The 27,388-nt window shown below is 54.1% G+C and overlaps 1 protein-coding gene across 2 annotated transcripts; it reads left to right on the forward strand.

Annotated features, from left to right (window-relative positions):
- The first annotated feature begins 350 nt into the window (after positions 1–350).
- Positions 351–27,388, forward strand: SELENOI (selenoprotein I). 2 transcript variants are annotated; one of them, XM_085057256.1, is made up of 10 exons: positions 351–562; positions 15,374–15,442; positions 15,740–15,848; positions 17,805–17,879; positions 18,646–18,908; positions 20,785–20,893; positions 22,297–22,345; positions 22,720–22,900; positions 23,732–23,914; positions 25,659–27,388. In XM_085057256.1, exons 1-10 carry the CDS (start codon positions 515–517, stop codon positions 25,773–25,775), a joined length of 1,203 nt encoding a protein of 400 aa, XP_084913382.1. In that variant the 5' UTR covers positions 351–514; the 3' UTR covers positions 25,776–27,388. The 2 variants fall into 2 exon arrangements, with proteins under 2 accessions (XP_084913382.1, XP_084913383.1); XM_085057257.1 differs by lacking the exons at positions 351–562; positions 15,740–15,848 and adding an exon at positions 14,541–14,600.

A 27,388-nucleotide genomic window follows, 5' to 3' on the forward strand; every position in this document is an offset into this window, starting at 1 on the left:
TCCAGGCCAGGTTGGATGGGGCTCGGAGGTGTCCCTGACCCTGGCAGGGGATGCAGCTGGATGGTCTTTAGGGTCTCTTCACACACGAAATCCGTGAGGATACCGGGAGATGAGAATGGTACGGGGATACCTTTGAGCCCTTTCTGGTACTTAAAGGAGATCCAAGAGAGACGGAGAGAGACTTCGCAGCACGGCTGGAGTGCCGGGACACGGGGAATCGCTCCACGCTGACCCAGGGCGGAGCTCGATGTATTTTTCGGGATCTCTTCTCCCGGCTTTCCCGCTCCCCTCATGCGCGGGGCCCTCCCGGCCGCCAGGCGGCGCCATGGCGGCGGGGCGGGGTGCGGTGACGTCACGGCCACGCCGGGTGGGCCGATGCGGCGGCGGCAGCGGGAGCGGCACCGGGAGCGGCACCGGGAGCACCGGGAACGGCAGCGGGAGCGACAGGGGGAGCGGCACCGGGAGCGCCGGTAGCCCTGGGAACGGCGGCACCGGGAACAGCGGGAGCGGCACCATGGAGTACGTGAGCCCGGAGCAGCTGGCCGGCTTCAGCAAGTACAAGGTAGCGGCGCTGACCGGGCCGGGCTCGGGGCCTGGCGCCGTGAGGGGAGCGCTGAGGGGCCGCCGGGCTGGGAGGGGCGGCTGGGGGAGCTTAGGGTGCTTGGAGGAGAGGGAGCTCCAGTGGGGCCTGGGGGCCGGGGTGGGATCTTGGGAGGGGCTGCAGGGAGACCCGCGGTGTGGGGAGGGGAGCTGCAGGGAGTCCCGGGGTTTGGGGCTGAGGGAGAGACCGCAGTGAAACCCGAGAGTTGAAGGGAGCGAGGGGGAACTGTAGGGGACCTGGCTTTTGGGAGGGTCTGCAGGGAGACCTGGGGTTTTGGGGAAGCGATGTCCGGGGTTTTGAGGGGGCTGCAGTGGGACCTGAAACCCGCGTTTGGAGGGGCTGGGAGGTGCAGTGAGCCCCAGGGTTTGGTGGGTTTGCAGTGACACACGGGGGTTTGGGGACGGGAGGGTTGCTGCTGCAGAGAAACGTGGAGTTTGGGGAGGGGAGGTTGCAGGGAAACCTGGGCTTTGGGGTGAGGCTCCAGTGAGGCATTGGGGTTTCAGAGTGGGGGGGAGCTCTGCAGTGAGACCCGGGTTTGGGGGGATGGCTACAGTGAGACCCGAGGTTTGGGGGCTGCAGTGAGATCCGGGGCTTTGTGGCAGAGGGATTGCAGTGAGACCTGGGATTTGGGGGCTGTGGATGCGACACGGGACTCCCCCTTAGTGGAGTGGTCAGGGTGTGACTGGGAGCTTCTCGTCCTCCTGGGCTGGGGTTCAGGGAGGCAGTGGTGACCTGTCCCTGCACACAGTGAGCTCTAGGGCTGTTCCCCCATGAAGGGACTGTGGAGGGGGCACTGGGTGCCCTGGGGCAGGGGCAGCCCAGGAACTGCCCCCATTGAGCTCAGGACCACAGTGCTCCTGCCCTGTGGCTGCTCCATGCAGTCACACCCATGGAACCCACGTTCTTCCCATCTCCTTGTGCCAAACTGTGTCTCGTTCAAAACCGTGGAAACCTCGGAAGGAAGTGCCAGCAGGCTCTGCCGTGGCATTTAAATCCCTGGGGGCTGATTTTGGGCCAAAAGAGGTGACATCCTTGACAGGAGAATGCTGTGTTTATATGGAGAGGAGGGTGTCTTCCATATTTATTTCTTCCAAACCAGCAGCGAAGTAAAAAGGCTTCACCTCACCTTTGCTTTGCTTTTATTGTGGGGGCCATAATGTGGGCCCATGTTCCAGTCATCCTTTCCAGGTGGCTCCTGGGGTGTCATTTAAGAGTGTGAGACAATCAGGACAAGTCTGAGGCCGTCAGGGAGCAAAGCTCTTCCTGGAGCCATCCTTGGGGGCTGGAGTGAGCAGGGCTTGCTCACACTCCTCTTGCACGTTGGTGAGGTGGAGAGAAATGGCCCTGGGAGAGCGACTTGGAGCAATGTGTCAGGGTGCACAAGATTCCCTGTGGAAGGCTGGTTGTGTGGGGATTCATCAGGAAAATTTCCATGTGTTTAGAAAGGCAGCGAAGGACCGTGGGTTTGAGTGGGTGCTGGAGAAAGGTAATCAAAACACTCAGCTGTGAGCCAGGCCTCCCAAAGTGACTGGTTTGGATCCTGCAAAGTTAATTCTTTTGCTCCAAGAGGTAGACTGTTGGGTGTTGAACTTGTTTCCTGTTGTGCTGGAGGGATTGGTGGGGTTGCTGCAATCCTCAGCACCTATGTGGGGAGAAGGGAGAAGTCTCCAACTTCAGTACCATTCTGGAGCATGTGGCAGAGACTAAAGCTGCTTCCAGGTTATTTCCTGAAGTCACCTCTGACAGAAATACAGCTGCTGTTAAATCTGGGAGCAGAGCCCTGAAAGGTGCCCGGGGTGAGGAGGAAAGTCCCACGCAGCACAGAAAGCATTGGCTGCTCTCTGTCCATAATTAGGCACTGGTGGGATGTTCCCTGGCCTTGGTTTGGGTGGCACAGGGCTGGAATGTGGGAGCAGGGCTTTGCTGGAGCTGTGTCCCGAGGACAGGAGGAGCTTTGGCCCAGAGCCTGTGGTTTTACTGAGTCAATACTTTGACAGGAGTGGGTGGGCTCACTTAGTGCTCCAAGAGCAGCATCTCTGCCCCACTCATGTCTCTGCCCTGCTGCCTTCCCTGCTTCCACCGTGTCTTGTTTCCTTGGGGAGCTTTGTTCTTGGCTATTTTAGCCTTGGGAAAGTGGCTGATCCAGCACAAATCTCTGGTACTGGGTCATGTATTCCAGCCTTGAATTTGGCATTGAGGCTTAGCGTGCTCTGCCCTTTGCAGCTTCCAAAGCTGGGTTACCTTGTCAGACTCACAGATGGGGTTGGAAGGGACCTAGAAGCTCATCCAGTGCCACCCTGTACCATGGGCAGGAACACCTTGCACTATCCCAGCTTGGTCCAAGCCCTGTCCAGGCTGGTCTGGAAGATTGCCAGGGATCCAGGGGCAGCTTCTCTGGGCAGCCTGTGTCAGGGCCTGGCTGTGCCTCAGCCTTTGAGCTGTGCCTGGCAGAAGGTCTCCAGCCACACACCATCGATTTGGAGGAGAGCAAGTGGATTTGGTGGGATGTAGGGGAGGAAGTGTTTCCCAGGGAAGGAGCCCATCCTTGGAGAGGAGGTGGGGTCCCTGGAGCTGATAGAGCAGGACAGGAGCTTCATGCAGGATGATCCACAGCTTTCTCCAGTCTGGGCTAGGTCACTCCTGCCATGGAGTCAGGAGTCTGCATGGTTTCAGTTTGCAGTGTGCACGTTCCTGCTGGCTGGGGGTGAGGCAGGAGTGTGTTCCTGCTGTCCCAGGCTGGCAGGGGTGGAGAGGGAACCATCCTCTGGCTGCTCTTGAAGGGATACTGAGGAGCTCCTGAGTCTGAGGAAGCCAAGCAGCACAAGGTGCAGCGCTGGCACAGAGGGTTTCATGGTTTAATGGTCCCGGAGAGATTTTCCTGGGGGTGCTGGTGCCAGCAGCTGGACATGAGCCCAGGTGTTCCCAGGTGGGCAAGAGGCCAATGGCCCCTGGACTGTGCCAGCTCTGGGGTGGCAGCAGGGCCAGGGCAGTGCCTGTCCCCTGTGCTGGCACTGCTGGGGCACCTCCAGTGCTGGGGGCAGCTCTGGGCTCCTCCTGACAAGAGGGACCTGGAGGGGCTGGAGAGTGTCCAGGGAAGGGAATGGAGCTGGGAAGGGGCTGGAGCCCCAGGAGCAGCTGAGGGAGCTGGGAAAGGGCTCAGCCTGGAGAAGAGAAGGCTCTGGGGGACCTTCTGGCTCTGCCCAACTCCTGACAGGAGGGGACAGCCAGGGGGTGTCAGGCTGTACTCTCAGGGAACAGGGACAGGACAAGGGGAAATGGCCTCAGGCTGTGCCAGGGCAGTGTTAGGTTGGATATTTCAGTTTCTTTCTGGAAAGGGTGGTCGGGCCTTGGCAAGAGCTGCCCAGGGAGGTGATGGAGTCTCATCCCCACAGATGTCCAAGGAAAGACTGGACGTGCCACTCAGTACTCTGGGCTGGGGACAAGGTGGGGATCAGGCACAGGTTGGACTCAATGGTCTAGAAGGTCTTTTCCAACTTCAGTGATCTTGGTATTCTGTACCTGTAATACTTCTGCAGCAGGGAATTCTTTGGGTGTAGGAAATATCCCTCTGGAGACAGGCTAAGCTTCCCTCCTGGGAAGGGAGGGACCAAATCCATGCTCTGTGTGTGATGTGTCCCAGCCCTGCCTGGCAGATGCTGAGGTTTCCCCCAAGGCTGGACAAATCCTAGGTGTTCCAGCACTGGTGACTTGTTACCCTGGGGTATGTGATGGCTGGGCCTGGCAGGCTGGAGGTCTCAATATCCAAACTCCAGTGCTTGTTTTGAGGCTGTGGAGTAGGATTTGTGTGTCCATGTCCCAAGGGAAAGCAATCCAGACACCCTGCTCTGGTCAGGTGTTGAATGTCCTGTGCCAAACCCCACCACTGTTACTGTCAGGTGTTGGATGTCCCCTGCCCAGAAAGCTGCAGCCAGGCACTGCTATTTGTGAGTGGAAACTTGCAGTTGGATGCCAGAGGTCAGGTTCTTAACAACTGTCTGCAGATGGCCATGTGGCCAGCTTCTGGGCAGCATTCTTCTGCAAATGTATGGGAGGGGGGGAAGTGGGACCCTTGGGAGTGTTCACAAAGGTGTCTATTCCTGCTCTGCTTCCTGTGCTGGAGAGGGGTTTTGGAGATGGGTCTGGAGGGACAGGACTAGGGGAAATGGCTTCCCAGTGCCAGAGGGCAGGGTTAGATGGGATATTGGGATGGAATTCTTCCCTGGGAGGGTGGGGAGGCCCTGGGAAGCTGTGGCTGCACCATCCCTGGCAGTATCCAAGACCACTGGGCCTTGGAGCACCCTGGAATAGTGGAAGGTGTCCCTGCCCATGACAGGGGGTGGCAATGGATGAGCTTTAAGGTCCATTCCCACCCAAACCATTCTGGGATTCGATGATTCTAAGTGAGGGCACAGGTCTGCAGCTTCTCATGTCCTGGTGGTTGCCAGCTCTGATGGTTTGTCCCTGTCTTTCCATATTCCAGTCACGTGCCCTGCCTTCTCTGGAGCCTTTCCCCATCCAGCCTTGTCTGACCTGCTTGTGATTCCATGCTCTCCAGCTCTACTCAGAGGGATCCTGTGCTGTACCACTGTCTCTGGTGCAATGGAGCCACTGATGACTATTCCCAGGGCTGTGATCCCTCTGTGGCTCTGATCCAGGTCCCATAGGAGCAGGGAAGGTGCTTGAGTGACAAGTGTTGTGCAGGAGGCTCTGGCTGTGTGTGAGTGTGTGCTGCCCTGGTTCTCTCCCTGTGTAAGCTGGATGGAAGTACAGGTACAGGGCTCTGTCATGATGCCATGTGGGCCTCAGGCATTCCTGGGTGGTACATGTTATCCTCAGGGATCTTGGTCTGGGAAAAATGACAGTGAAGGAGGAGATGGGAATGCTACTCCTTACCTGAGGCATGGGAGGAATGGAGAGGGAAGGTGATGATGTGTCATATTTGAGTCCAAAGGTGGGCCAGCCTGGTGGCTCACCCCAGAAGCTTCCGGAGTGAGTGTGAGTTCAGCAAGAGAAAACTCAAATGAGGCTTGGGAAGGACCTTTTATAGCAAAACTGCTGCTCAAAAAACCCTCAAACCCTTACATTCTGTGTCCTTGTGTCTGAGCAGGAGCTGGTGGTGTCCTTAAGGGACCTAAAGGTACCCTTTGAAATGCTGTTTATTAGAGCTGACAGTCTAAGGAGGGAATAGTATGGATACTACATCCCTTTGGATGGTGGGAATCCCAGGTGGTGGAGCAGCAAACAGGCCTCTGCCATGTGATTGGCAGGCCCCATCTGTAGAAAATCCTTCCCACATGTGATTATCCAAGTTCTTAAATGGTTTTCTTACAGGAAAATAACTCCATTCCTCATTTCCAGTGTTAGATGGAAAGGACATTCACAGGAGAGCTCAGAGTCCTGGGGCACTAAATGCACCCAAGGGTCAGGTGTCAGATTTTCATTTATCGTGGAAAGCATTTTCCTTCTGGATGCTCTCCTCCCTTTTCTGCACCCTTCTTCCAGGTGGGAACCCAGCTGCTGGTCCCATCTGTGCCCTGAAGAAGAGGGTGCTCTTCCCTTCAACCAGAAATCCCACTGCTTCCAGGCGTGGAGTGCCACGGGGAGCAGGGCTGCAGATGCTGCGCCGTGGGAAGCAGATGGCTGGAAGCTGTTCTTGGCAGGATTCTCTAGGCTACTCTGGTAACAGGAGCCCTGAAGAGATCTCTGCAGGGTGTTCAGAGACACTGATAGCAGCTCAGACCAGTGGAACAACACCACTGGGAGCAAGGGAAGCAGGAAGGGAAGTGTTTTGCTGCTGGGCTGTGGCTGTGAGGCTCAAGGCCATGGTGATTAAAGGCCACTGCCTCCCCCCCAGCCTGCCAGGTCGGCTTCTCCTTAGCAAGAAGGGTGAGAAGGAGGGGAAGCCTTTCAGCACAGTTTTGGAATCACTTAACTCTTTCCCAAAGGGCTCTTTTAATTGCTCTGAGACAGCAGTGTGTGTGTCTGCCTTTAAACACATGCAGTTTCCCAAGGTGCTGCCTGGCACCTGCTGAGCACCTCCTAGACTCTGTGATTTCCAAGTTAGAGGTGTTTTTCTTCTTTCTTCTCCTTTTCTGTGGTTAAAGTCTGGGGTTTGAACCACTGCCCAGCTTAGTGTGTCCTTTGCAGCTCTCGTGGTCTGAAAAATGCTGTGGTTGGAGGAGACAGCAGCAGTGCTTATGGATTAACTGGGAGCGACCCAGCTCACGAGCCTTGGCTGAGCTTTTCCCCTGTGCTAAGCAATGAGATGAGGGGAAGGGATTTATGCTGCTTTCTAGAGACACTTCTGACGTGGGTTTTGATGAGCAATGAGCTGGTGCCACTCCCGGGACCTGCTCTGGCTGTGCTTACATCTCTTCGTCCTGAACAACCCTGAAATTGCTGCTGAAGTGCTGCTGATTTCTGAGCAGTGGCCTTTGCTCTACAGGGTGTCAAAGATACTGAACCATGTTTTGGTGGGGAATTCCCAAACTCACTTGTTTCACACAGTGGTGGTGATGAAGCTCGTTGTGGTCAGGACCTGCTGCAGCTCCAGCACCCAGTGGGTCCTGCAGGGTTTCCAGGAGGAACTTCAAACCTCTGTGGATTTTTGTATGAGACAATGACTTGCCCAGGGACAGGCAGCTTGTGGCTGTATTGGCTGCCACATGTCTGCTGGACGCTTCCAGGGATGGAACAGCCACAGCTTCTCTGGGCACCCTGAGAGGACCTCCTCTCCCAGGGAACAATTCCTTCCCAATATCCCATCCCACCCTGCCCTCTGGCAGTGGGAAGCCATTCCCTGTGTCCTGTCCTTCCATCCCTTGTCCCAAGTCCCTCTCCAGCTCTTCTGGAGCCCTTTTAGGCTCTGGAAGGGGCTCTCAGGTCTCCCTGGATCCTTCTCTTCTCCAGGTGAACACCCCAGCTCTCCCAGCCTGGCTCCAGAGCAGAGGTGCTCCAGCCCTGGAGCATCTCCGTGGCCCCCTCTGTACTCTCTCCAGCAGCTCCAGGTCCTTCTGCTGTTGGCCTCAGGGCTGGAGGCAGCTCTGCAGGTGGGGTCTCACCTGAGCATAGGGGCAGAGGGGCAGAATCCCCCCTTTCCTGCTGCCCATGCTAGGGGATCAGCCCAGGACTGGGGGTTTTCCAGCTGCCAGGACACACAGCCAGGTCCTGTCCATCTTCCTGGATTCCTTGTGCTGGCCCACAGCAGGAGCTCTCTGGGCTCTTCCCTTGAAGTGCAGGTGAAGGACACAACTCCTGCTCTGCCCATCTGCCTGCTGCACACATCCTGCATCCTCAGGCCCACCTGAAGCAGGAGGCTACTGTTCCCAGCTGGTGGCTGAGGACATCTGCTAAGAGCAGGTGCCTTTCTCATGGATGTGAGCACAGTGGAGCAGCAGGAAGCTGCATTCCCAATACTCCCAGGTGTCAGTGTGGGCACAGAGGTGCCACGATGAGCAGCCACAGGCCTGTGGAGAGGAAGGAGTTGAGGTGGTGACAGTGCTAAGCCTGCTGGCTGTGAGAGCCTTTTCCATGTGCTGGAAAAGCTTCCCTCCTTGGCATGCAAAGCAGAGCTAGGTCCCAGCTCATGCCTTGAGTGTTGCAAGATGTGCAGAGCCATCACTTAAATGGAGCGTGGGCTGCTTGTCAGCCCATCTTGGGGCTCTTTAATTGCACTGAAAGTTTGCTGCAATGTTTATTGGTGTCTGTTGACAAAGAATTCCATCAGAAAAGTTATTCTCTGCTAATTATCAGCAAGTCTTTGGCTGTCAGGAGGGTTTGGAAGAGAACTGGGAGTGCATTGTGGAAATTCAAGTATCACTTCCTGTGGCTGGCCCCAAAAGTGGCCAAGTTACAAGGGTTTGTATCAGTGACCTGACTCGCTCTGCTTCACATCTTGCACAAAGCTGGATGTCAGTGTGGGTTTTTTCCTGTCAATTGTGAGTTTCCTTTTTGTGGAGAGGCGGGATGAGAGAGAGGCACAAATGTGCTTTGGAAAAAAAAAGGGTTTGATTTGTGTCCTTCACAAAGGCTGTCTCGAAACTTGGGGGTAGCCCAAGGGGGTTGCCCCTCCTTCCCTGCAGTGCCTTGCTTTACCTGGAATAATTTCCTGATGTTTGTGGGCTTGTGGCTTCCTTGAATGGAAAAGTTCAACTTGATTTCTTTTTCTAGAGATTGTAAGAAATTCCCTCTTCTTGCACTGACTTGTGCATTATCACATAATCCCAGAGTGGTTTGGATGGGAAGTGACTTAAAGGTCATTTAATTCCAACCCCCTGCCAGTAGCAGGGACACTTTCCACTATCCCAGTTTGCTCTGAGCCCTGTCCAACCTGGCCTTGGACACTTCCAGGGATCCAGGGGCAGCCACAGCTTCTCTGGCAACCTGTGCCAGGGCCTCCCCACCCTCACAGGGAACAAATCCTTCCAAGGATCTAATCTATACCACCCTCCTTCAGCTTAAGGCCATTCCCCCTCTCCTGTTCTCCTGGTTGGCAGGTTGGGATCAAACCCAGTTCTCCAGAGGGGCTGAGGTCTTGCCAGTGTTTGATCTCCCCTGGAAGCTCATGGCCTCCATGAGGGGCATCCCAACCTGGAAGTGTCAGAGCAGCTCACTGCCCCTGCAGGAAGCAGTTTTTGGGATATGGGGAGAGCACAGGGATGTGGAAGTGTGGGGGTGGTGAGAGACTGCTGCCTTCTCTGCTGTCACTGCCATGCTCTCCTGGTCCCTCCTGTTCTCCTTGGGCACACAGAGCTGATCTGATCCCCCTCTCAACTATGTTCCCCCTATTTTTTGAAGCCCAAACCAGCTCTGGCAACATAGGAATTTCTTCTGCCTGTTCCAGCATTATAACAAGTTCCCTGTTCTGCATTTTTGATTCTGCCTTTTCTCCCCCCTCCCTCAGTCTTCCTCTCTGGAGTCACCGCTCTTATCTCTTGATTGCCACTCCAGAGGTTCATTGCTGACTGATCCTCTCCTAACTGCATCCCTGAAGGTTCATCATTCCCAGCCCTGAGCTCACCATCTGTGCACCCCTGTGCAGCTGATCACCTCTCACTGCAGCAGAAGCGATGGTGACCCATATTCATGGATATTTGATGCTCCCAAACAGAGAGAGCTCCTGGATGCAGCTGGAATTGGCAGGCTGCTCCGCCAAAGCTTGCCATCCACATCAAGTATTGCTCCACATTATGTATCCATGGGGAAATTACTTCCCCTGCAGCAACATAACAATGGGATGGGGTCAGGACTCAGCAGCACGGTAGTGGGGCTAACTCCCACCTCCATGCCACCACACAGTGATTGTGGTGCTGGGACAGAGCTGCAGCCTGCTTCATGTTCCATCTGGAGCTGCTGTGCTGGAGAGAGAGACTACACTGGATTCTTCCCTGTGAGGGTGAGGAGGCCCTGGCACAGGTTGTCCAGAGAAGCTGTGGCTGTTCTGTCCCTGTCAGTGTCCAAGGCCAGGTTAGAAAGGCCTTGGAGCAACCTAGGATAGTGGTAGGTGTCCCTGCCTATGGCAGGGTGTGGCACTGGATGAGCTTTAAAGTCCATTCAGTCCAAAGCAATCTGGGATTCCATGAATCTCCCAGATGGTGTCTCTGAGAACCAGGGCTGTGAATGTCAGAGAGTGTTGGCAAGGCAGGAATGTGGTTTCCCCAATTGATTAGCACGTGGGGGTTGGGGAGCAGGAGGGAGGCTTCTGCTCAGTGGGGCAGTTCCTTGTCTAGGAGGGTGGATCTGGCCTTGCTGGGACCCTGCAGATGCCTCCAGTGCTGGGCTCCTCCTGACAAGAGAGACCTGGAGGGGCTGGAGAGTGTCCAGGGAAGGGAATGGAGCTGGGAAGGGGCTGGAGAGTGTCCAGGGAAGGGAATGGAGCTGGGAAGGGGCTGGAGCCCCAGGAGTGGCTGAGGGAGCTGGGAAAGGAGCTCAGCCTGGAGAAGAGGAGGCTCAGGGGGACCTTCTGGCTCTGCACAACTCCTGACAGGAGGGGACAGCCAGGGGAGTCAGGCTGTGCTCCTAGGGAACAGGGACATGATGAGAGGAAATGGCCTCACACTGTGAGGTTCAGGTTGGATATTTGGAACAATTCCTTCCTGGAAAGGACTGCCCAGCCCTGGCACAGGCTGCCCAGGGAGGTGGTGGAGTCTCCATCCCTAGTGGGGTTTAAAAGCCTTGGGGATGTGGCAGCTGGGGACAGGGGTCAGTGGTGGCCTTTGCTGTGTTGGAGGGTGGTTGGACCTGATGTTCTGAGAGGACTTTTCCAATCTCAGTGATTCTGTGATTTTATGCTGTGTTTTGAAGCATCTTTCATTGCTGGATGTCTGCATACCACACAGTGAAACCCAGGCAGGAGGAGGGACACACTGAAGCTGCAGCTGGGACACACAGCCAGGACATCCACATCCTTTCTGCAGCTTACTGGTGGAAGCCAAACCCATGGGCTAATGTGGTGGGTGCAGCTCTTCACTGCCAACATGTTCCATTCTGGTGCCAGCTTAGATGTGACCTTGGAAAAGACAAACAGGGCTCAAGTTAATCAGTACCATTAAAGGGCTAGGTGACTCCTCACACATCAGCCAAGGGTGGGCATAGGGCAAACGTGCCTTGTTTTTCCTGGCACAGCTCTGCTCACTTCCATTTGCTGGGATTGGTTGAGTTTTCTGCCTCCTGGCTTATCTTGAGCCTGAGGGGAGAAGGTTCTCAGCCTTGTGCCCTCTTCATATTTAAGGATATATATATATAGGGAACAGCCTTACAGACTTGCTGGAGCTGCTCTGCTGAGTGCCCTGGTCTTGCCTGGATCACCTGTGAGCAAGATGGGATGTGCAAATCCATCTTTGTTTGCTGTCCCCAGCACAGGTGCCTGTGCCACCAGTGCTGTGTTGTCCCAGCCCACCTGGATGTGTCACACCCCAGGTGACAACAAACAGTGGGGATGTTGTGAATCACACCAGGCTCATGGTGGGATTCTTGGCATGTCCTCAGCACGTCCAGGAGCTGGACTTGATGGGTCCCTCCCAACTCAGGATATTCCAGGATTCTGTGGCAGTGCTTGGTCTGCCGGCTCCGGATAACCAGATTACTTCAACATGGAATTGTTTTTTCCGGAGCAGGAAGGCTATTAGTAGAATCTCGGCTATAAATCTGTATTTTTTTCCTCTTCAGACACATAATTGGATCTCCCAGAGGCATCCTGGTTGTACGATTAATGTTGGGTCAAAGCCATACAAGCCATTTGTGTCTGTAAATCCCATAACGATGCCAGCCAGCTCGTCTGCAATGGCACTGCAGCCACTGGGCACATCCCTAACTCTTGGGGTGCCTGTGGCTCCCTGGAGCTATCCTGGCATGGACAGGAGGCTCCTGTGAGGTGCCAGTGATGAGTTTGTTGCTGCTGGTTTTGCTCTTTCCATGATGAGTTCTGACCCCAATCCCAAGGGAGCTGTCTGGGCTGGATTGGCTCCTTCCTGCAGCCATGAGGAGAAGCTGTGTCTCTGAACACAGAGCTGTTTTACAGCAGGGCACTTTACAAATGCCTGGCTCCTTTGGGAAGGAGAGTCTGGGGCATATGAAATTCCTTCTGAACATTTGTCTTTTTCCTTTGAGCTTCTTTCCCCAAAAAAAGGGTGGAAATCCAGAGTCCAGGCTGGTGGGAATCATTGATCGTGATAGAAGAATGACTTGTAGAAGGATGTGAGTTACTAGGCCAGTGTGTGTTCAGATCCAAAATGCAGGTTACACTAATTTCCATTGAGAATGAGGTGAGGGAATGATGGAGCCAATGCCAAGCTCAAACACTGCTGGGTTTGGGGCCTTACAGATGAAGAGGTGGAAGGGGCAACTTAAATAATGTTTGTAGGGAGGATCCTAACAAGGAAAAGCAGCCTGAGGAGGCTGGGCATGGCAGATGCTCTTGGGATTTGTCCCTGAAGATGCCTGGCAGCTCATTGGTATTCTGGGAGCAGCTGTCCTGGGCAGGAAGCCGTGTCCTGGCTGTCCAGAGCGCTGTCCCCAAGGGTGGCAGCCAGCCTGGCACCAGAGCCAGCCCTGGTTCTGTCCCTGTGCCCCGGGGTGTCCCCAGAGTGGGCACAGCATGGCTGGCCTTGCTCAGCACACAAAGAAGTGTCCTGGCTGGAGCCTGGCAGGAGCTGGGGGGCCTAGGAAGGATCTAAAGCTGTTAAAGAGCATCCAAAGGGCCACAGACATGGGGAAGGGTCTGGAGGGACCACACAAGGAGTGACTGAGGGCTCTTGGCTTGTTCAGCTGGAGAAGAGACTGAGGGGAGACCTCATGGATGTCAACAACTTCCTCCTGAGGGGCAGCTCTGATCCCTGCTCTCTGTGACAGGGACAGGACCCAAGGGAACAGCTGGAGCTGAGTCAGGGGCATTTGGGATGGGTATCAGAAAAGGTTTTTCCCCCAGAGGGTGGTCAGGCTGAACAGGCTCCAGGGAATGGGCACAGCCTCAAGGCCACCAGAGCTCCAGGAGTGTTTGGACAATGCTTTCAGGGATGGACAGGGCGGGATTGTTGGGGTCTTTGCAGGGGCAGGAGTTGGATTGGATGATCCTTGTGAATCCCCTCCAAACCAGGATATTCCATGATTCCATGGTTGTATCAGTAAACCTCTGCAAAGCAGCTGTGCTTTCTCCTGAGAAATGACACTTTTCACGTCTTTGAGTTCTGCAAGCAAAGTGGGGACATGAGCGGCCATGGGGAAAAGCTGTTTATTAACTATTATCCCAGTCTTTGAAGGGAGACATGAAATCTTCCCGAGCCATGAGCCTGGTGAAACTTACCCTGAGATCCCTTCCAGCCATGGGCACAGAGGCTCTGGAGTGCTTCCCCTGCCTCGCTCCAAGCCTTGAATCTGTTTTCTTGTTCCAGGCTGTTTTGGGGATAATGAGATTAAATCAGTCTCTCCTCCTCCCCTAACTGGTGCTTCAAATCCTATTATCTTGTAAAGCATTTGGAATTCTGCCCCCCAAAATTGCATTAAGCTGGGATGGAAATTCCTTGCGGCTTAGATGTCGCCTCCATACTGCTTTGGGGTTTGTTGCTGCTTGCTCTGCAGCTCCTGTGGTTTTGCTGGTGTGGGGATGCAACCTCTGGGGCTGAATCCCAGGGAGATGAAGTGACCCTGCACAGGGAGGGCAGAGAAGGGCTAGGAGGGGGTACAGAAATCCTTGCCGAGGATGGGATTCACCCAGATGGGAACAAATGATGTAAGATGGGTCCCCAGCGAGATGTCCACCCCAGCACCACTTGGTCCTGGTGCTTGTCTTGGGAGGTGTTCTTTCCCTTTCCCACCACTTCTGTGCTTCCAGGGAAAAATGGGGTATGCAGATAATGAGAGGAGCAGGTTGGAGCAATGCATGGGTGCAGTGACAGGGGTTGGTTTGAGGCCATGGGGTAGGGGGGGACCTGGAGCTGCTCTTTGCTGAGAGGTTTCCTTTTAACAACGAAACCAAATTTGGGACCTGTTGGAGTGAGTCCAGAGGAGGCCCCAGACCTGCTCCAAGGGCTGGAACACCTCTGCTCTGCAGCCAGCCTGGGAGAGCTGGCGGTGTTCACCTGGAGAAGAGAAGGCTCTGGGGACACCTCACAGCCCCTTCCAGAGACTAAAGGGGTCCAGAAGAGCTGGAGAGGGACTTGGGACAAGGGATAGAGGGACAGGATATGGGGTAATGGCTTCAAATGGAAAAGGGGAGATTTGGGTTTGATATTGGGAAGAAATTCTTCCCTGTGAGGGTTAGGAGGCCCTGGCATGGGTTGCCCAGAGAAGCTGTGGCTGCCCCTGGATCCCTGGAAGTGTTCCAGGCCAGGCTGGATGGGGCTTGGCGCAACCTGGGATAGTGGGAGGTGTCCCTGCCCATGGCAGGAGGTGGGACTGGAGTTTCTGGAAGGTCCCTTCCCACCCAAACCACTCTGGGATTCTGTGGTTGGGATTGGACTCGGGCAGATGCCTGTGCTGGGAGCTGGGGTGTTGTCCCAAGCAGGTGGGTGGACAGCAGGTTGTGCCCAGCCCAGTGCTGAGCGCATGAGCCCCGGACTTCTGTAGCCTAGGGAATTATTCTTGAGATTCTTATCAGTGTTCCTGCGGGAAGAGGACTTTAGCCAGGGTAATCTGTGCTTGGAAGGGGCTGTGAGAGCAGATAACAGCTTGTGCTGCTCTCGAGAGCCAAATTATGTCAAATTTTAACTTCCTAGCTGGAAGTCGTTTCATGCCTTGTCTAGATCTTTGATTTTTATTACTATTTTTATTTCCCCCACCACAAACACACCCTCAGCACCTCAAATGTTGTAAAAATGGTGGGATGAGGGGTAAGAGCTCTCCTTCCCCATTCCCTAAGCTTCCTCTGGTAAAATCTCAGCTCCTCAGTGGAGAGGAGCCCTCTGAGCCCCATCCTGCTCAAGGGGCTCCCAGTCCCACTGCTGGATGTGGGGATGGAGATTGGGACCAGCAAGGGAACAAAGGGATCACAGTGGAGCCGGTGACAGATGGCACTGTTGGGAGATGGGAACCACAGCATTTCTCCTTATCCAGGTCAGGCAGAGCAGCTGGAAGCAGTTGGAAGGATCACCATCTTGCTCCTTGCCTGTGTCCACTTGGAGGGCTGGAGTTGGCATTTCCAGAGGGTGGAGGATTGTAGGGTACATCAGGAGTCCCGTGGGGGTTCCACACAGGATGGAGCTCAGAAGGTTCCAGATCTCTGGCTTTTTCCAAGAGTTGCTGGAGCCCTAACTGTTGGGTTTTGTTTCCCTTTCCCAGTACAGCGCCGTGGACAGCAACCCCCTGTCCCTGTACGTCATGCATCCCTTCTGGAATGCCATCGTGAAGGTGAGTCCCTGTCCCACCCTTGAGCAGGACAGCACAGCCCAGGTCACATCTGTAACACCATCAGCTGCTTCCTTTGTGGTGCCACTAATGAGCAAGGGGCTGCCTGCAGCCTGCCCTGAATCCCTGAATCCCTGAATCCCTGCATCCCAGCCCAACGCTTCCTGCTGCCTCGGGATGCTCCGGGTGCTCCTGGCAGTGTTGTCTAACACCCAGACAGTGCAACCGCAGCTGGAGCAGCACCTGCTCTTCAGTCCATGTTTTAATGAGTTCATCTGTTCTTTTGCTGCTTTCCCATAGATCTTCCCTACCTGGCTGGCCCCAAATTTGATAACGTTTTCTGGCTTCCTGCTGCTTGTCTTCAACTTCTTCCTCATGGCATACTTCGACCCTGACTTTTATGCTTCTGGTAAGGCTGCATGTTCCTGGTCAGATGGGAAAACCTCCTCTGCTGGGAATCCCGGTGCTCGTTGGTGAGGCCTCTGGGTCTGGGCCTTCCCAAAGTGACTGGGACAGAGGAGGGGATTGAACTCACTGTGTTTTGTGACAAGGACTTGTCTGTATGTTACACTTCCCTCTGGCTGCCAAGGGAATGTGCTCCTGGCTGGTAGCAGGTGGGAGAGGGAGGAGGAAACAGCCAGAATCTTGGGTTGGAATTGGCTCTGCCTGCAGAGCAAACAACCCAGTGCCCTTGTTTGAAAATCTAACAGGAGAATGTTAGGAAATGGTGCTTCCCTGAAATCAGCAGGAAGAGCCTTGTTCTTCACATGCCAGCTCATTCCCCTCTTGGCAAAACCACCACCACATCAGACTAACAAGGCCAAATCCTCTTTCTGAGCTTCACCATTCACAGCTTTAAACTTTCTAACAAGTCACCATGTTAATCTGCCTGGGAATCCAATGGCTCACTTGTGTCCCTTTGCTCATGGAGGAATCCCAGGAAAAGGATTAATGCAGTGTGATCATTCTCAGGAGCTTATTCTGTGTATTTTTCTCTTCCTTAGACCCTGCCAGGTCTGGTTTAGGTTGCTCAGAGTTTGTGTAGTTCTAACCTGGACCCATCATCAACACAGTTACGTGGGAAAAATCTTGGTTTCTTGGGATTGCCTTTGTTGGTAGACAAGTCCAGGCTGTTGAAGGCACCCAGAATCATGAAATCCCAGAATGGTTTGGGTTGAAGGGACCTTAAAGCTCATCCCATTCCACCTCCTGCCATGGGCAGGGACACCTCCGACTATCCCAGGCTGCTCCAAGCCCCATCCAACCTGGCCTTGGACACTTCCAGGGATGCAGGGACAGCCACAGCTTCTCTGGGAACCCTATGCCAGGGCCTGCCCACCCTCCCAGGGAGCAATCCCTTCCCAGAGTCCCATCTAAGCCTGCCCTCTGGCAGTGGGAAGCTATTCGCTGTGTCCTGTCACTCCATCCCCTGTCCCAAGTCCCTGTCCAGCTCTTCTGGAGCCCTTTTAGGCTCTGGAAGGGGCTCTCGGGTCTCCCTTGGAGCCTTTTCTTCTGCAGGCTCGACATCCTCAGCTCTCCCTGGCTCTCAAAAATTGGCTTTGGAAGGATGGAGAAGCTCATAGCTCAGGACCCTTTCACATACACATTTTGCATGTTATGCTTGGAAATAGAACTTTTCCTGGTGCTGGTGAGGCTTCCAGAATTTTGTGCCTTCCCTCCTCCTTGGATGGCTTTGCAGACATGATGCTCTCCCTCCCTCCTTCCCTCCCTCTGCTGCTGGAAAGGCACCATCCTGCTACCCAGAGGAAACAGGAGGCAGCATTTCACAGGATCATTGTTCTCCCAGGAGACCTCCCTGTGCCCTCCTGCTGCCAAGGATCCATGCCTCTTCCTGCCCTTTTCCAGTGCCCCTTTGGGCTCCCTGATTGCAGCCAGCTCTGCTGGCTCGCTGCCGGAGCCGTGCAGGAGGAGGTGGAGGTGCTATTAAGGAAGAGCTCAATTTCCATTGGCAGGATGGGACTGGAGACTGGGCGGGGAATCCTGGCGTGTTCCTGCGGGGGCAGGGAGTTGCCACATCAAAGAGGCTCCACTTGATGCTCTGTGATCGAATGATTGAGGAGTGTCCTCTGCATACAGCCCACAGTGGCACTGCAGAACTGGCCCCAGTTCTCAGGTCCCATGATTTTGGAGAGCTGGGGACAAGGGACAAATATATCCTGGAAGGCAAAGTCCTCACTGACCTGGTTTCATGAGCTGTTGTGGGGCAGCTCTGCCATCACATCCTGCAAAGTTCACAACCTAGATTCACTGTTTGAGTCCTCGTGGCTGTGCCTCTTAGGCCAAAATAAACCATCTCAAAGCACATCCTGAGCTGTCCTGACTCAGGTCTGTCTGATCCCTGCAGCTCCTGATCACCAGCATGTTCCAAATGGAGTGTGGATCGTGGTGGGGCTCCTCAACTTCATGGCCTACACGTTAGGTAAGAGTTTCCCTGGGGGACTGAGGTCACCCCTTGTGCTGTGGCTGCGCTGTCCCCTCTCCAAGCCTCTGGGAAATGTTTGATACTGTGCTCCTGCCAGGAGCAGTTTCTGGGAGCTGCTTTGCAAAGTGGAGAGAAGGAAGTTGTCCCAGAGCAGGTGATGGGAAAGGAGGACACTGGAACTGACTTTGAGTTGAACTGTGAAACTCTGTCTTGGGTCTGCTTTAAATAATCAGAGAATCCCAGAATGGTTTGGGTGGGAAGGCATCTGCAAAATCCTCTAGTTCCACCCCCTGCTGTGGGCAGGGACACCTCCCACTGTCCCAGGTCACTCCAAGCCCTGCCCAGCCTGGCCTTGGACACTTCCAGGGATCCAGGGGCAGTCACAGCTTCTCTGGGCAGCCTGTGCCAGGGCCTCCCCACCCTCACAGCCAAGAATTCCTTCCCAATATCCCACCCAAATTTCTTTTCCACTTTGAAGCCATTCCCCCTTGTCCTGTCCCTCCAGGCCCTTGTCCAAAGTCCCTCTCCAGCTCTCTTGGACCTCCCTTAGGCACAGGAAGAGGCTGCTTTAAGGAATATAAAGGAGATACAAGGAAATAAATGTAATATCATCAGACTGTTGCATTTTTCAGCCTCCCAAGGAGCAGGGAGTGGGAAGCCCACTCCTTGTTTGAGGATGGAGCTGGGGAAAGCTGCTGTTCCCTGGCCCATTGCATTGTGTGGAGTGTCCAGGAAAGCTCCCTATTTCTTCTCCTCTTCCCAGATGGCGTTGATGGGAAGCAGGCACGCCGGACCAACTCCAGCACCCCCCTGGGAGAGCTCTTTGACCACGGCCTGGACAGCTGGGCCTGCGTGTACTTCGTGGTCACCGTGTACTCCACCTTCGGCCGGGGCTCCACCGGCGTCAGCGTCTTCGTCCTCTACCTCCTGCTGTGGGTGGTCTTGTTTTCCTTCATCCTCTCCCACTGGGAGAAGTATAACACAGGGATTCTCTTCCTGCCCTGGGGATATGACATCAGCCAGGTGGTAAGTGCACACCCTGAGACCCTGCTGGGTGCAGTGCTGCCCACTGAGAGGTGTTCCACTGCAGATCCTAAGCCTTGGAAATCATGGAATCAGTCCATGGAAATGGACTGTCCAAGAAAAACTAGGATTGAAGGGTGGGCATTGCTTTGGCTCTCCTCTCCCTGGTTCCTGCATGCTTTACCCACCGGAATTGTTGCTTTAGGTAGCTCTCTGCATGATACCAGTGTGGGTAAATTGAAGCCTGGAAGTTTGGGGTGATTTTTGGCACCACCAGAATCTGGGCCAAAAACTCAGCAGAGTTAATTGACTTGTTAATTGCTGTTCCTGGAGCAAAGATTCCTAAGGAGGAACCTCTGGACCATGGTCCCTGGGCAGTGTGTGTTGAGACTGATGGTGATGGACAACAGCTTGGGGTGTTGGTGTGTCCATCCCTCCTTAAGGAATTCTCTGCAGGAAGCTCTTCCTGAAGAGAACTGGGACCTGGGGATGAGGCAGCTCACCTGGATTGCTGGCAGTGCCTTCCTCCAGCCCAGGTTGCTCCAAGCTTTGTCCAGCCTGGCCTTGGACACTTCCAGGGATGGGGCAGCCACAGCTACTCTGGGCAACCACCCTCATCGTAAAAAAGCTTCTTCCTTATAACTCATTATCTTATGTCAATTTATTTCTCTTCTGGCTTGTCAGATGCTGGGTGGGAAATGCAGCAAGTTGGAAGGAGAGTTCAATTAATGCAGCTGCATTAATTGAAATAATCATCTCTCCTACTAAAAGGAGACCAGAGCTGGTCCCTGACTGTACTCTGATCCTTTCTCCCAAAATGTTGCTTAACGCAGGTCTTTGAGCTGCCTGCTGGAGAAAGGCAGGGGTGGAGGGCAGAGCTCCCCTGCAGCGTGTTCCACCCAGCTTCAGGGGACTATTAAAGCTGAAATAGCCCTGGTGAGCTTCCCCCTGTAATCCAGCAGCAGATGGATAAGGAAGAGTCCCTGAATGACCCCTCCAGGGTCACTGCTTGTGTAAAACCTGTGCTTTGGTCACCTCGAGAGTTCAAGCTGTGCCAGGGTGTCTCTCCTGCAGCTCCTGGTCATATCCTTCTCGTGGAATCATTGAGGTTGGAAAAGCCCTCTGAGACCATTGAGTCAGGCCATGCCCTCAGCACTGCCAAGGCCACCAATGATCCTTGTCCCCACGTGCCACATCCACATGGTTTTTATATTCCTCCCAGGATGTGACTCCACCACCTCCCTGGGCAGCTCCTGCCAAGGCTTGACCACCCTTTCCATGGAGAAATTCCTCTTGGTGTCCAATCTTACCCTGCCCTGGCACAGCCTGAGGCCATTTCCCTTGTCCTGTCCTTGTCCCCTGGGAGCAGAGCCTGACCCCCCTGGCTGCCCCTCCTGTCAGGAGCTGTGCAGAGCCACAAGGTCCCCCTTTTCTGCAGGCTGAGCTCCTTTCCCAGCTCCCTCAGCCACTCCTGGAGCTCCAGCCCCTTCTCCAGCTCCATTCCCTTCCCTGGACACTCTCCAGCCCCTCCAGGTCTCTCTTGTCAGGAGGAGCCTAGAGCTGCCCCAGCACTGGAGGTGCCCCAGCAGCTGGGCACTTGCCCAACTTGCCCCAGCACAGGGGTTGAGCACTTCCCAATCCAGTCCCTGCGCAGCAGCTCACACTTCCTACACCTGGTAACATGGGATATTTGTGGATTTGTTTTATTTTTCTCCTTCCTGCTGGTGGGTAGGACTGAACATGTCATAGCTTAGAGCTGCCTGTCTCTGGAGCTGCCTGGCACACACGTGGTGCTGCCAGCCCAGGTGTTTCCAGCCAGGTCCTGCCAGCCTTGCCCATCACGTTTCTCACCACTGCTTTGTCCTGTGCTTTCTTTCAGACCATTTCAATTGTCTACATAGTGACAGCCTTTGTGGGAGTTGAGGCCTGGTATGCACCTTTCCTGTTTAATTTCTTATATAGAGACCTATTCACTGCAATGATTATTGGTAAGAAACTCCATGTTGAAGCCTGTCTTTTAAACTGCACCTTTTTCCCAAACCCCCTGCTAATGACCTGCTAACACTGCTCTGTTTGCTGCCCCGGGCTGTTGTTGAAGTGACTAATTGAGGGTGTTCTCACAGCCTACCCTTTCCCAGGATTTCAAAACAGGGTTGTCTCCTGCAGAGTTATTTTGGAGAACTTAACTCCTGCTCTGCCTGGGCTGGCTTCACTCCAGGGAAGCTCAGTTTGTTTTCAGTGAGAGCCTGGGGATAAAACCAGTGTGATAAACGCAGAGATTTCAGGGGATAAAGCCCAATGTGCAGCAGGGGGGGTGGGACCTGGCTCCCAGTGGGGCCTTGGGCTGGTTTGGAGTGGTCAGGACACTTGTTTTGCTGCTCTGGGGCTCACCCCAGAGCCCAAACATTGTGTGGGAGGGAAGTTGCAGCCATGGAGGTGGGTGGGAGCTGTGCTGTTTGGGGATCCTGCCCTCCATCCACCCACCTAAACATTGCATCATCATAATAATAATAAAATTGAAATAAAGTCCCAGCCTTGCTCTCCTGTGGTCAGTCAAAATAAGCCACTGGAAAAGGTAGAGCTGAGCTGACGTTGTTTAATGCCAGTTTCCTAATTCACAAGTTCTGCTCAGTTTATTTTCTGTGTCCCTTCAGGTGTTCTTCATAATTGCTTAATTTCGAGTTAATTGGTGTGTTAGATCTACTTCTTGCACTTTTATCAGGTGGATGTTCCCAGCTTTCCTTTGACAGCTGTGTGACTTAACATGAATAATGAATGTGCTTTTCCTATATGAGAAATTGAGCCCAATTCCCACACAGGGGAGAGGAGCTGGGTTATTAAAGCAGGAATATTTCCAGCTCTATTCACACACCTTCTGCTGGATAAACAGGGAAGGAGTTGTGCTGGAATGATGGATAGTGTTGATGATTCTGATTGAGGTCAGGATTTTTCAATTATTTGGGTGCTTTGTATAATTTATCCAGTTAAATGACAACTTTTTGGTACTGTTGGCACTGAAAATCTTTACACAGAGCCAGAGAAACAGCAAATTGCCCATGTCACTTGAGAAGTGTGCACTCACCTCATGTCTCATTAGAGTTGTATTATAATCAAACTTTTTCACTGTTTAAAGCACAAAACCGAGCTCCTTAATGCAGCTCTTTCAAATGGAAATGTCTTCAATTTACAGCAGACCTTAACTTTTAATTACAGCTCTTGGGCCAGACTTGGGAGCAGCTACTTCCAAACGTGCTGAGCTATTCCTGGGGCACCCTCGGAGCTATTTTTGGTGCAGGGAACTTAAAGCAGAGCCCAGCCAGAGCCGGCTGTTCGGGGTGCACAGGGCGTCCACTCTGCCCTGGGGCACTAATGTGGCACTTTTCTCTTCCAGCCTGTGCCCTCACTGTGACCCTGCCTATGAGCCTGTACAACTTCTACAAGTAAGTTTGTAAAATCCCAGGAGGGTTCGGGTGGGAAGGGACCTTAAAGCTCATCCAGTCCCTATCCTGACACCTTCCACTATCCCAAGGTTTTTCAAGTCCCGTCTGACCCGGCCTTGGACACTTCCAGGGGTCCAGGGGCAGCCACAGCTTTTCTGGGAAACTGTGCTGGGGAGTCTCCAACCTCACGGGAAGAATTCCCTCCCAGTATTCCATCTATTCATTCCCTTTGTCCATGGAAACCCATTTGCCCTTGCCCTGTCTCTCCAGTCCCTCCCCAGCTCTCTTGGAGCCCGTTCAGGTACTTTACTGCAGGCAGGACCAGGGATTTCTCAGTGATTCCATGTATTGGCATTTTTTTGCTTGTGTTGCAGGGCCTATAAAAATAACACCTTGAAGCACCACTCTGTGTATGAAATCCTGCTGCCCCTCGTGTCCCCGGTGTTGCTGTTCCTGCTCTGCACCACCTGGATCTTCCTGTCCCCCACTGACATCCTGGAGGTCCAGCCCAGGCTCTTCTATTTCATGGTTGGAACAGCCTTCGCCAACATCTCTGTAAGAACTTCTGCTTTATGCTTGAGGAACTGGAGAATTGGTTGAATTGCGTGTTTTCACATGTGCTGTGAGCAGCAAAGTGCTGATGGGCAAGGAGTTCTTGCCTCTTTTTGGGGATAAACTTAAAATGGGAGGGACTAAATTTTTGGTCAAAATTCAATTTAACTGCATATTCATAGAATCATGGAATTGTTAAGGTTGGAAAATCCTTTGGAGACCATGAAATCCAACTGTCCCAACACTGCCCCATGTCCCCAAGTGCCACATCCAGAGGGCTTTTAAATACCTTAGGGGATTAAATACAGTGTCAACTCCAGCACCTCCCTGAGCCTGTTCCAGTTTTTAACAACGCTTTCCAGGAAGAAATTCCTCCTGATGTTCAACCTTACCCTGGCACAGCTTGAAGCTGTTCCCTCTTATCCTGTCCCTGTTCCCTGGGAGCAGAGCCTGACCCCCCAGCTGTCCCTCCTGTCAGAAGTTGTGCAGAGCCACAAGGTCCCCCTGAGCCTCCTTTTCTCCAGGCTGAGCTCCTTTCCCAGCTCCCTCAGCCACTCCTGGAGCTCCAGCCCCTTCCCAGCTCTGTTCCCTTCCCTGGACACTCTCCAGCCCCTTCCCAGCTCCATTCCCTTCCCTGGACATTCTCCAGCCCTTCCAGGTCTCTCTTGTCAGGAGGAGCCCAGAGCTACTCCCAGCACTGGAGGTGCCCCAGCAGTGCCAGCACAGGGGACAGTGTAACAGCTCACATCAGTCACCATCCCCTGTGCCCTGGGGACAAACAGCTGTGGCTCCCAGAGCCCACACCAGGCTCAGGCTCTGTCCCTGTCCCCCCAGTGCCAGCTGATCGTGTGCCAGATGAGCAGCACAAGATGCCAGCCCCTCAACTGGATGCTGCTCCCCATCGCGGCCGTGCTGCTCCTGGTGGTGTCCGGGTTGGCTCCAGGCAGCGAAACGCTCCTGCTGTACCTGCTGACTGCCTTCCTCACCCTGGCACACATCCACTACGGAGTGGTCGTGGTAGGTGACTCAGCTCCTGGGCTGGGCTGCCACTGGGAGTGTTGCTGGTTGGGGCAGGGAATGCTCTGCATAAAACCGGGAGTGTCACTGGGAATGGCTCTGTGGTGCTGCCTGTGAGCCCATGGGATTTGGGCTGGATTCCTAGTGAGAGGCTTGGGAAGGCTGAATGGGTTTGCAAGGAGCTGCACAGGATGTGACAGGGGCTGTCCTTCCCCTGAGGTGTGTCAGCCGAGTTGGAAACCAAGCACAAAATCCTGGGATGGTTTGGGTTGGGAGGGACCTGAAAGCTCATCTAGTGCCACCCCCTGCCATGGGTAGGAACACTTTTCACTGTCCCAGGTTGCTCCAAGCCACATCCAGCCTGGCCTTGGATACTTCCAGGGATGCAGGGGCAGCCACAGCTTCTCTGGGTAACCTGTGCCAGGGCCTCCCCTCCCTCACAGGGAACAATCTCTCCCCAATATCCCATTTATCCTTGCGTCCTGTCCCTCCATCCCCTGTTCCAAGTCCCTCTCCAGCTCTCCTGGAGCCCCTTTAGGCACTGAAAGGGGCTCTGAAGTCTCCCAGTGAGGTCTCCAAGGTGCTGGGAGAGCCAGGATGGAGTGGGGATGTCCTGCTAGGGAGAGTGGGAACACAGCAGCTCCAGGGCCTCCCCTGCTGCGAGGTCTGTGCACAGATCCAGGGGTTGGTTTCTTCCTCTTGCTCTGCCTGGCTTCCTGAGCTTTGATTAAGAGAGAATAAACTTGGAGAAGCCCAGAATCCCATTGGAAATGCACCAGGAAGCTGCTGAGGAAGGAGGACAAGGGGCCACATGTCCCAGCTGAGCTGGGGACACCCTCCTTGGGAAGCCACTTCCCCTGGGAGCCCCAGCTCTGCCCTGGAGCCTCCAGAGTCGAGTCCCAGCTGTAATTACAGCCAAGGAGTAATAGCCAGGTTGCCTTGTCTTTCCAATTAGTGTAATGAGGCTTCTGTGCAAGAAGGATTTGAATTACTAAGAAGCTTAAATAAATTTGGTCTTGGAATCACAGCTGGAGATGGGGCTGAGCGGATGGTGTAATCCTCCTTCCCATCCCCTCCCAGGAGATTCCCGGTGCTCTGCTCCTCTCTGTTCCCTCCTTCCCTCCCTCTGGCTTTCCAAGGGCCCATCTGTGCTGGCTCCTCTTCCAGAATAGTCACTTAGAGCTGAAGAGCCTTTAAAGGCTTTGGGATTGGGGCATAATCCCCAACTGCTCTGAATTTAGGAAGAATCATTAGGAATAAAGCCTCTGCCCTGACTGTGCCCAGCTCAGCCTCCTTTTGCAGGAAGTAAATGATCCAGCTCCCACTTTGAATGGATTCAGGACTATTTTATATAGATATGTGAGATGATCAAATTGATTTAAACAAAATAATTAAGAAGCAGGGTAAAATCCTGCAGGCCTGGGCTCAGCATTCCCAACTCCTGCCCCTGAGGTGGGCAGGAACAGAGGTGAGCCTGCTCCCAGGGAGACCAGGCTGTCACTTGGAAAGGTGTGGGAAGGGAGCAGGGCTGCTGCCTGTGGAGCCAGTGCCTGGGGACAGGGACAGGGCTGGGCAGGACATGGGCTCTGGGGCAGGGGTGGGAGGGATAGGGTAGGCGAAGTGGATGGCAAGGGCTTGGTGGGAACAGGGGGCAGGTCTGGGCTCTGCCTACTTCCCTGCTCATGCCTGGGAGTTGGGATAACCCCCAGGAGCCGGGATAACCCAATCCCATGTCTGTCCCCAGGTGAGCCAGCTGAGCAGGCACTTCAACATCCGGCCCTTCTCCCTACGGAAGCCCACTCCGGACTGACTGGGAGCAGAGGAGGAGAAAATCGGCCTGCGGGCTGCAGAAGGACTGTAAATACCTGCTGCAAATACCTGTAAATACTTCAGCCATCACCACAGATCCAAACTATCCTCTGGACAGAGCCAAGGACACGCGGGATCCGCTGCAGCCAGGGCGGGGCTGGGCCGGGGCGGCTCCCGCTGCTCTTCCGTCCCTGCAAGCTTCGGGTTTTGGGTGGACCTGGAGGAGGAGGAGCCTTTCAGGTCGCTCTTATTGTACCTTAGACCAGCTGAATGTTCCCAGAGAAGCCTCCGACTCCAGCCCTTGCTCAGGGAAAGCTGCTTGGGGATGCAAATGCTTTACCTGAGCAAAGCACCTTGGCCTGCCACCAAAACCAACACAGCTGATTCCTCCGAGGGCAGGGGGACATCCTGGTGGTCGGGGGAGTTCCTGGCTGTCCCCAGTCCTGCTGGACAGTCCCTGTGCTGGGCTGGTACTTCGGGAGCAGATGGTGACAGTTCTCCCACATCCTGTCCTGCCTTTCTGCATTTGGGCAAATACTTGCACCTTTGTTTTTTTTCAGGGGGGAAGGAGGACAAGACACTCAAAACTTGTAATTGGGGGGCTTGGAAAATCAGGGCTGAGTTTCCTGTAGGAGTGGGAATGTGGCTTCTGCACATTGTGTGGTACCTGAGACCACATCTCAACACGTTTCTGTGTGTCCATGTGTGTTCCCAGTCTGGGAGTGGGGTCTGGGCTATGGAAGGTGGCTGAGACCACAGAGCCAAGCTCTCCCCATTCCTACCAGTGTGGATTTGCTCTGTGGGTTCTTTCCTGCTGCCTGAGCCCCTTTTCCACAGCCAGGAACCAGCCTGGCCCTTCCCAACTGCGATTCCACCGCTGGGAGAAACACCTGAAGCCCCATGTTGGTCGTGTGTGCACCTTCAGGAACCTCCCAGAGGGTGTGTGGTGGGAACCTTTCCAGATCTCCCTCTCTTTGTCCCCAGCGGCTGCGTGTCTCATCCAGGCATCTCTTTGTTTACTGTCCATTTATCAAAGACATGTTTGCATTGATTTTATTTTTTAATTTGTTTTTATAATTGAGTTTGAATGGGGTGGTGAAGACTGAATGCTGATTTTCTTTCCTGTTGGCTTGATTCAATGAAGACTTGTGCTTGAATGAAGAGTGTAGCTTAAAGCCAGGCTCTGGAAAGGCTGCATCCGGAAGCGAACAAGCACAGCTGATCATGCAGGTGGAACTACCATGGGAACAAAGTCCTTCAGATGCTGATTGTTGTGCAACGTGGAGCATCACAGCTTGGTCAGAGCAATTTCCTACTGCAGAGGAAGCCTTCTGCTCTGGAAACCTTCAATGTGTAACTGCTATTTAATGCTTTTCTTTCTGGAAATTGGAATCACTGTCATGCCAACGATGAGACTGGAAACCCTGAGGTTGAGCTCCTGAGTTCGTGGGTTGCTTGGTCAGTCCCTGGTCAGTCCCTGGTCATGGCAAGTCCCTGATCATGCAGTCCCTGGCCTGTAAAGACAAACTGGGCCCTTCCCAGGGCTGCCATCCATCGTGGGAAGCTCCGGATCTCCATGTGCTCACGTGTCCGTATGGCTGCAGCAGGGCTGGGAGAGGGGGCGGATGGTTTTTGGAGTTTATTTAATAAAGTAGCTTCCTCCAA

Source organism: Lichenostomus cassidix, chromosome 3, assembly GCF_008360975.1.
Source record: "Lichenostomus cassidix isolate B80296 chromosome 3, HeHo_3.0, whole genome shotgun sequence".
NCBI classification, from domain to species: Eukaryota; Metazoa; Chordata; class Aves; order Passeriformes; family Meliphagidae; genus Lichenostomus; species Lichenostomus cassidix.